The sequence below is a fragment of the Benincasa hispida genome, chromosome 12 (genome assembly GCF_009727055.1).
Source record: "Benincasa hispida cultivar B227 chromosome 12, ASM972705v1, whole genome shotgun sequence".
Classification (NCBI taxonomy): Eukaryota; Viridiplantae; Streptophyta; class Magnoliopsida; order Cucurbitales; family Cucurbitaceae; genus Benincasa; species Benincasa hispida.
This window is the reverse complement of record NC_052360.1, coordinates 33,325,167-33,334,708: the sequence shown is the minus strand read 5'-3', so window position 1 is coordinate 33,334,708 and position 9,542 is coordinate 33,325,167. Positions and strand designations below refer to the sequence as shown.

General features: G+C 31.1%; 1 protein-coding gene across 2 annotated transcripts; it reads left to right on the top strand.

The window, feature by feature from the left end:
* Positions 1–900: 900 nt before the first annotated feature.
* Positions 901–4,064, top strand: LOC120092780 (deoxyhypusine synthase-like). Of its 2 annotated transcripts, XM_039050980.1 has the most exons (8): positions 901–1,054; positions 1,625–1,842; positions 1,974–2,141; positions 2,212–2,430; positions 2,544–2,630; positions 3,008–3,113; positions 3,292–3,527; positions 3,736–4,064. In XM_039050980.1, exons 2-8 carry the CDS (start codon positions 1,645–1,647, stop codon positions 3,835–3,837), a joined length of 1,116 nt encoding a protein of 371 aa, XP_038906908.1. In that variant the 5' UTR covers positions 901–1,054; positions 1,625–1,644; the 3' UTR covers positions 3,838–4,064. The 2 variants fall into 2 exon arrangements, with proteins under 2 accessions (XP_038906908.1, XP_038906909.1); XM_039050981.1 differs by lacking the exon at positions 901–1,054 and having other exon boundaries at positions 1,706–1,842; positions 1,978–2,141.
* The last annotated feature ends 5,478 nt before the right edge of the window (positions 4,065–9,542 follow it).

Genomic DNA, 9,542 nt, shown 5'->3' with positions numbered 1-9,542 from the left:
TTTGTAAACATCTTCTCTCCTCATAGGCTAAAATAATTTACACCCAAAACATAAACTATTATAATCCCGGACTATAATAACCACTAACTATAATAACTATCTCAACACTCCACATAGCTTTTAAAGTCTTTGTAAGGACCCATTTTGCTGGATTAAGTGAAATTTCACCTCAGAAAAAGAAAAACTTGTATGAACAGTAGTAGAGATTTGACTACTATTTTCTGTGGTTCTCTTTCTTATTCCCAATGGATTGATTCTGCCCATGTGTGTAAAGAATAAAGAATAAAAAAGGTGAAAGTTGAGGGGGTCACTTCACAACTTGCCTATGAGAAAATATAATTTAATTACTTTTGTGCACTCTAAGATTCCAACGTGCCCTAAACTGTATAGATAACATTCTTTTAGATGATGTGGAATATATGCTGTGAAAACCTTTGCAACTATTCTGAAATATGGCTCAACTTTTTTATATATAATAACATAAACATTGCATATATATATTTGACTTAATATTAAAGGGAGAATTAAGTCTAAAAGGTTACTGAGTAATTTTGTATTATTATTTTAATTGTTAAATAACATCTTCAATTAAAAACAATGACTTTTAAAAATATCTTCCCTCTCTATCGTCCCTTCACCGTCATCCCTTCTTCTTCTTTATTTTTTATTATCAATTTAAAATGTCTTGTCAACATTTAAAATAATAAAAAGAACCTTTTCAATGCATGTGGTTAAAAATTCTTAGAATATAAAATTTGAGGATGGAATTTGAATATTGAAAGATTGGTTTATTTATGTAAAAAAAATAAATATTTGACATGGTTTTACGAAGTAATAAAAAAAGTAGTAGATAAAAGGTTGTTTTGATCCCCTACCTCGTGTTGTTGAACTCCAAAAAGAAGTTTTTTCGAATGGTATCAAATGTTTAGGATAAAATAGGAAGAGAGATTCTCCCCACTTAGAAAGATATAAATAGCAAAGAGAGTCATTGCTCGTTCTACCGTAGTACCATATCTCTCTCTCTTCTAATTCAAACTCTTTGTTTCTCCCTTACGTGAGTTCCTTTCCCTTTTCATTGTCTTACTTTTTTGTTCTCTCTCCTCACTACTTCGATTATTTATATCCACAAAATATTCAATTGTTTCACTCCTTTGGTATTAGATATGCCATAATGATGGTTAGAAGTTTGTGTTTGGTCTTTTTGGATGGTTTTAATTTGAGATTTGTTTGTTAGTTGATAGAGTGATACGATTGTGGTCTTTTTGGATGGTTTTAAATGAACTTACTTCTTGGGATTTCGTTAATTTCCTGCCAACTTCAGCCATTTACTATCCATGGATGCTGGGGGTTTTCTTTGCGTTAGGAAAATGTAAATATTGCTTATTAGCAGAAAGTTTAATGATTCTGGGAGTTGAATAACTGGAATTAGTCTTAATTTAAACTGATGAAATCGTGGTCAGTGCACGTCATTGACCCGAGACAACTTAGAATTTTTGTTGCATGTACGGATTGGTACTTTTTACTTTTTTGGGATTACTTCTTCAAAGTAATAAAGGTGGTACATGCATAGAGCAACTTTTTTATATGGTTTCCAGCTCCATATTCATGTAAATGCCTTGTGCAGGCCGTGAAACATTAGGTCAGATGGAGAACAATAATATTATGGCATCTGTGCATGCCGCAGTTTTTAAGGAATCAGAGAATCTTGAGGGGGAAAACATCAAAATTGAAGGATATGACTTCAATCAAGGACTAAATTACTCCAACCTTATAAAGTCCATGATCTCCACTGGATTCCAAGCCTCCAATTTGGGAGATGCCGTAGAAATCGTCAATCAAATGGTGAGTTTTTATCTAAACAGATGTTTTGTTATTTTGCTTCACGGGATGCTTATAACATACATATCTCATCCCAGTTACTTTTTTAGCATTAGTGATTTCATTCTGAGAAATACTACTGAATTGGATTGAAGTTAGATTGGAGGCTTTCTGATGAGAATGTAACAGAAGATTGCTCCGAGGAGGAGAAGGATCCAATCTTTAGGGAGTCGACGAGGTGCAAAGTGTTTCTTGGTTTCACTTCCAATCTTATTTCTTCTGGTGTTAGAGAAACAATTCGTTATCTTGTTGAACATCATATGGTGAGTTAGGTCTGTTTAAAAGATGCTATGATTTCAATCTGGTATTACCTTAATCTTAATGTCAATGCAGGTTGATGTGATTGTCACTACAACTGGTGGTATTGAAGAAGATCTTATAAAATGTCTTGCTCCCACATATAAAGGTGACTTTTCTCTTCCAGGGGCAGTTCTTCGATCAAAAGGGTTGAATCGCATTGGTAATTTATTGGTTCCTAATAATAACTACTGCAAATTTGAGGATTGGATAATCCCAATTTTGGATCAGATGTTGAAGGAACAACGTGAAGAGGTACTTGCTTTCAATCATGGTAGAGTTACTTACTCAGATTAGAATCATTAGATTGATGTTTTTCCCTGTAAATTTTCTCTAGTTTTCTCATTCATTTTGTTTGGTCTCCATAGAATGTACTCTGGACACCATCGAAGGTAACCCGACGTTTGGGAAGAGAAATAAATGACAAGAGTTCGTATCTTTATTGGGCCTATAAGGTAAAAGTTAGTAGAATCCTTATACCTGTTCTCATGTTCATCAGTATCATTTAACCAACAATGGCATTATTTCCTTTATGCGATTTCATTTATTTACCGAGTACATTATTATCTTTAATCAATTTTTCATATGTGAGCTTTCAAATTTGATTTTTATTTTTTATTTTATTAGATTTATGAAGAAACCTATATAGCTTACTTATGATGTCAAGATCTTTATTTGGTTCGAACAGCCACATTTTGGATTACGAAGTTGTAGAAGTCTTGCAAATTAATTTTCTTGTTCTGCCACATTTTGGATAAAGAATTTGTATAGTTTTGCAATTGTCCTGCTTTTTCATCTGTAGTTTAAAATAAGTGCATTTGATTTTATGCAGAATAATATTCCAGTCTTCTGTCCAGGATTAACAGATGGCTCAATAGGAGACATGTTGTACTTCCACTCTTATCGTAATCCTGGATTGATTATTGACGTCGTTCAAGGTCACTTTTTTCTATTATTACTATATTTTGTTATTGTGTGGTGATGAGTGGGGAGGGGGGCTAGAATTTGATTATTTGGACAGATATTTGTTTGATGGGACGTTTTTTTTTGTGTGCATTGTATTTCTTTCTTTTTTTCTCGATGAAAGCTCAGTGTCTTACCTAAAAATTTGGACAGATATTAGGGACATGGATGGTGAAGCTGTTCATGCAAGTCCAAGGAAGACTGGAATGATAATTCTTGGTGGAGGACTCCCAAAACATCATATTTGCAATGCCAATATGATGCGTAACGGTGCAGACTATGCTGTCTTCATCAACACCGCTCAAGAGTTTGATGGAAGTGACTCCGGAGCCCGCCCTGATGAGGCTGTCTCTTGGGGCAAAATTCGAGGTTCGGCCAAGACTGTCAAGGTCCGCTTCATTCATCCATGTTCATTTCCATTTTACACTTAAAAGTTTCCTGATTCATTTGGATCTCACTATCAAAAAAGCCTCTCAGCTTTCATTTTTTACATTTGAACACTTTAATGATCTTCATTGCTCTTTCTATTATATGGTCTCCCTTGACTAAATATAACAAAGTTATGATTCCATTCAATTTCCTTTTTTGGCAAACCAGGTACATTGTGATGCCACAATCGCTTTCCCATTACTCGTCGCAGAAACATTTGCGTCAAGAAGAGAAAAGGAAAAGGTCAATGTTGGAGTTTCGGAGAGCTGATTTATATAATAGTATGAATGTTGATTTGTTGATCCTTAAAATTGGCTTATGGTGTGCGGTGAACTCAGGCTTAAAAAACTACATTAACTTATTAAAACTACGAGGAAATTATGGTCAAGAAAGACCACCTATATGAGGATGTTCTTTCTATGAAATGGGGAATTGTTTTTTATTTTTGTTTTGCCATGGATTAAGAGAATAAAATTTGATTATATATTAAAGTTTCATTTCATTTTATTCTATTATCTCAACTTAAGAATAAAATCCACATTTCTTATAAAAAAAAAAAAAAAAAAGAGAGAGAGAGAATTAAATCCTTCTGGCATTTTAGAATGAACTGATCTTATTATAGTGCTCAAAAGCATATTGGTCAATCAAACGAAACCAAAATAAATCTATGTATTATTTATTTATATTTAGTCCATCATTGTTTGGTTGAGAATTAAAAAAGGTCTCACAATGGCTAAACAACGATATTTAAATATATCTTAACTATACAATCATTTTTTAGATGAATTTTTGGTCAATCACCTCGACAAGAATCACTTACTAACTAATTCTTCTAAAATTAATCTAAAATGATGTTAGATTTTCTTAAAATAAATTTTATTTGATGCTAAATACTATTTTCAATAGGAAGTGATTTGATTTAATTTTGATCATGCTAAAATCATTCCCAACATATGATCAAAATTTTTCTAATTTAAAATGGTGTTGTTTGATAATGGTAGGTATGTGATATTGGAAGAATCTAAAATTACTTAGGGTTCATTTGGATTGACTTATTAAAAAAGTGTATTTTCAAAAAATTCATTTTTATTTAAACACTTTTGAAAAGAAAAAAAAAAAGTGTTTTAAAATACACTTCAAAAGCTATTTTGAGTTGTTGCCAAACACTCTAATCTTTTCTAAAATGACTTATTTTTTAAATTAAATACTTGAATACGTACTCCAAACACAACCACTCGGGAGGTGATTCTCAAATGATTAATTTTGATTTTTAAAATGACAATTATTTCTAATTTAAAAAAGAAAACATTCTCCTATTTCACTTTATTTTTCTATTTTTTGACTTTTAGCTTTCTTAATTTTTTTTTTGTCCAACTCCAAAATTTGTTTTCCATCTCTAGCACTTTTTCCTCTTTGAAACTTTTTTAACTCCCTATTTTTTTCTCTTAAATTTTGTTTCCCGCCTAATTTTAGTATTTGATGATTCTAAAGTTAATTTTGAAAATAAATATTAATCATCAAACAAAAACATTTTTAATGAAATCAAAATCTCTTTTAAAAGTGATGAACCAAATATTAAATAGTTTATAATTAAGTCATTCATACCAAAAATATCTTTTTTAAATCACTCTCAAACAATCCATCAATAATTTAAAGTCACTTTTAATCGTATGAAAATTATTTTCAAAATTGAAGAACTAAACATATTCTAATAGTAGTAGCCTCCGTTCTTTTTTGTTTTGCGATGATCTCTCTCTTGATTTTATGTTCTTTCATTTGTTGACGGATAGGGAAATGACGAACATCGTTAACCTTTTATCGTTCATGAATTTCAATTAACCATGGGAAAGGGGATTTTCATCTTTGGGTCACTTGGATTTTTTTTCCATCTATATGGAAGATTAAAATTCTCAAGAATGTGATTCAATTTTGTTGGCATATCCTTTTAAAAATGATTAATTTCTTGGATCATTTTTCAAACTTGTTTAATCATGTCTGAAGATCTTGACCACCTCATTGGGAGTTGCGTTTTTGCCACATATCCTAGGAGTTCAGTTTAATGAGTTCCTTCTCCATCAACCTTTTTTCGAGAACAACTAGTTTTTGTGACTTATGCAACTTTATGCAATCTTAATAAACTTTTTAGATCAAGAGGAACAATAGACTTTTTAAAGGGGTGGATAGACCTGAGGAGGATATGTAAGTTTATTTTTTAGGATNTATATATATATATATATATCTTTTTTCACTTACCTTGAGTGGAGTATGCTAGTATATCCCAATCAATGTATGAGCCTCTTATTATAATAATTGAAGTTCTTAGTTATTTATAAGGATAATTGCAAGGAGCAACACTTGTAGGGTTAATAATTAAGTGCATAACAATATTTTTAAAGAATTTCAAAAATAGCAAAATCTATCTCTGGTAGACTCTATCACTAATAGACTTCTATTAGGGATATGATCTATCACTGATTGTCCAAGAGTTGAATCTAAATTTTACTATAATTGCAAATTTTTTTTCATTATACTATATCCGTAAATACTTTGGACCTTATTGCTATATTTACAACAGTCCCTTATTATAACCCACATTTAACTACAGTAAAATTATTTGAAAATTTTCATTGTCTACAATATTTTTACTATTTTGTAAACATCTTCTCTCCTCATTTGCAACCTAAACTAAAATAGTTTGTACCCAAATATAAACTATTATAACGCATAGACTATAATAACCATTAACTATGATAATTAACACCGCACTTCAAATAGCTTTTAAAGTCTTTGTAAGATCCATTTTGTTGGGTTATGTAAATTTCAACCCAGAAAAAGAAAAACTTGTATGAATAATAATAGAGATTTGACTATTATTTTGTGTGGTTCTCTTTCTTATTCCCAATGGATTGATTCTGCCAATGTGAGTAAAGAATAGAGAATAAATTGTAAAGGCTAATTAAAGGTGAAAGTTGAGGGGTCACAACTTGCCTAATATAAATTATTTTTGTGCACTATAAGATTCCAACATGCCCCTACACTGTATAGATAACATTCTTTTAGATGATGTGGAATATATGCAGTGAAAACCTTTGCAACTATTCTGAAATATGGCTCAACATTTTTTTATATATAATAACATAAACATTGCATATATATATATATATTTGACTTAATATTAAAGGGAGAATTACCTTCCTAGCCTCCGAATTTTCAACCATAGGGGCATTTTGTTCTTAAGATTTCAATGTACCATTTTAATCTTCAAATTTCAAAGGAGTCTAAAAGGTTACTGAGTAATTTTTTATTATTATTTTAATTGTTGAATAACATCTTCAATTAAAAACATCTTCTCTCTATCGTCCCTTCACCGTCATCCCCTCTTCTTCTTTATTTTTTATTATTAATTTAAAATATCATGTCAACATTTAAAATAATAAAAAGAATTATTCATTGACCTTTTAAACTTAAAAAGCATTGTGATGCATGTGGTTAAAATTTCTGAGAGTTAAATTTGAATATTGAAAGATTGTTTTATTTATTTTAAAAAATAAATATTTGACATGGTTTTATGAAGTAATAAAAGAAAATAGTAGATATAACCTTTTGTTTTAGGTTAATTTTCAACAAATATAAAATGCATTGAAAGTAGTTGAAAATCTCTTCCCTTGTAGCCCGATTCTTACGCGCTTAGACTTAAGGTTCAAATATGACTATGTCTAGTTAAGAATGAAAAATGTTATTATAATTTTATGAATAAAAATTATGTTTGTATTTAATTTATAAAATCAGACATGACAATCTTACTTAAAATACGAAACTTATAACAAATGACAAAATAAAGCTAACTATTTACAAATATGGCAAAATTCTTAAAGTTACTACAAATGTGACAATTTAAATTGGAGTGTTTTCCTATTTCAATTATGTCCTCTTATTTGCGTGAGAGGTCACAAAGAGTGAGGGAGAGTGGGTAAGAATTGATTAATTAAAGAATTTTGTTTTTAAATAATATTTTTTTAATAAATAATGACAAAATTAGGGTTGGAGGGAAAGTATTCCCAAAAATAGGTATTTAAATCGTGTACCAGGTACACGATAAACCCTAAATCATGTACCAGGTATACGAGTCCCTGGCCACCTGGCACGCCCAATCTGGCGTGGCAGTCATGCAGGTTTGACTGAGGAAATCGTGTGTCGGGTACACGATTACCCTAAGTCGTGTACCCGACACACGATTTCCTTGCATTAAAATCTCTGCCCGTCCCTTCTTCTTCCTCATCGAAACCGCCCCTTCTTCTTCCTCACCGAAACTATTTAGATTGTTTTTGCATGAACGATTTCTCCCTCTCACCGATTTTTGCTTTCGATTTCTTCTTCTATTTTGCCTATACTTTCCAAAATCTTGTTGATTTTCCTCAAGGTCTCCATTTCACCGAATCTTCAATTTTCATCACAGAAATCTTCCAAAATTTCGATTTTGCTCGATTTTTAGTCATCCATTTGATCCTCATTGAATCCTCCATTGTAGCGGTCGTGTTGCTCGATTTTCATACCTTTTTGGCTGCCGATTTTTGTTAGTTTCTGTGGTATATTTCTTTCTCTAGTTATTTTTCAATATATTTTAAACTTAGAAATATATGTATGTTTTTGGAATTATTTCTCTAGTTTATGTATGTTTTTGGGCTGATCTAATTTATGTATGTTTTGTTTTTGGGTTGATCTAGTTTTATGTATGTTTTTGGGTTGATCTTATATTTTTTTATTTGTTTGGGTTGATTTAAACTTAGAAATATATGTATGTTAAACATATAAATATATGTATGTTAAACATAGAAATCTGTATTTGTTGGGCTGATCTTATATGTATATGTTTGTAGATCTTAAATCTTAGATTTTATATTTGTTTATTTGTTTGGATTGATTTAAATATATAATTTATAAATCTTAGATTTGGTCTGATTTAAATGTTTAATATTTAGATCTTATAGGTTAAATTTAGAAATTGGAGTTTGTTGGGTTGACATATTAACATTTTTTTTTTGTCAACTATAACAGTTGAAAAAAACATAATAAATATGTCGATGCGTCTTGAAGATTTAGTAATTCTTGAACCTGGAAATGATGAAGATAGTAACATTGACGTTGAAGTTGATGAATTATTTAGAAACGACAGTAGTGGTGAACATGATCTTGAGTTGGTACCGTTAGAAATATTCATCCAAATAGATTGGGAAATGACAAATTCAATGTGTGAACTAGGGTCTACTTTGGAAGAAAGGAATGTAGGTGTAGATAACTGTAGTTTAATACAAAAAGGAATGTTGTTTAATACTAAAGAAGATTTACAGCTTGTTGAAAAAAATACTGTGTGACAGAACACTATAAAATTGTTGTAGTGGAATCAAATCAGGATCTTTGGTATATTAAATGTAAATCATAGAGTGACGGTTGTACTTGGAGGCTACGGGCATGTCGGCGTAAAACTCATGGGATGTTCGAAATCACAAAACTTCAAGGAGAACTCTCATGTTTGTTTTCAAAATTGACATAGGATCATTCACAGTTGGATTCAAATTTCATAAGTATCGATTCAAAATTTGGTTAGAGCTGATCCTGGAGTACCTGTGGCCCTACTTCAAGAAGCTATTAAAAAAAAATATGGCTATAATGTCAATTATAGACGGGTGTGGCGAGCCAAGAGAAAAGCGTTAATTGCTGTGTTTGGCGATTGGGAGAAATCATATTCGGAGCTTCCGTATTTGCTGAGTGTTGTTGTTCATTACAATCCAGAAACACGAACAGATTGGTTTTTTCTTCCCTCTGATGTACAACTATTTTTGGACGAGCTTTTTTGTCTTTTGGTCCTGCAAGAGAAGGGTTCAACCATTGTAGGCCATTAATCCAGATCGATGGAACTCATCTCTACGGAAAGTATACGGGGAAATTATTGACAGCCTTATCTATTGATGCAAACA

Coding starts and splice junctions, on each gene's coding strand:
- LOC120092780 (XM_039050980.1), top strand. CDS start 1,645: ATGGAGAACAATAATATTATGGCATCTGTGCATGCCGCAGTTTTTAAG. Junction 2,142..2,211: donor ATCTTGTTGAACATCATATG/GTGAGTTAGGTC, acceptor ATGTCAATGCAG/GTTGATGTGATTGTCACTAC. Junction 2,431..2,543: donor TGAAGGAACAACGTGAAGAG/GTACTTGCTTTC, acceptor TGGTCTCCATAG/AATGTACTCTGGACACCATC.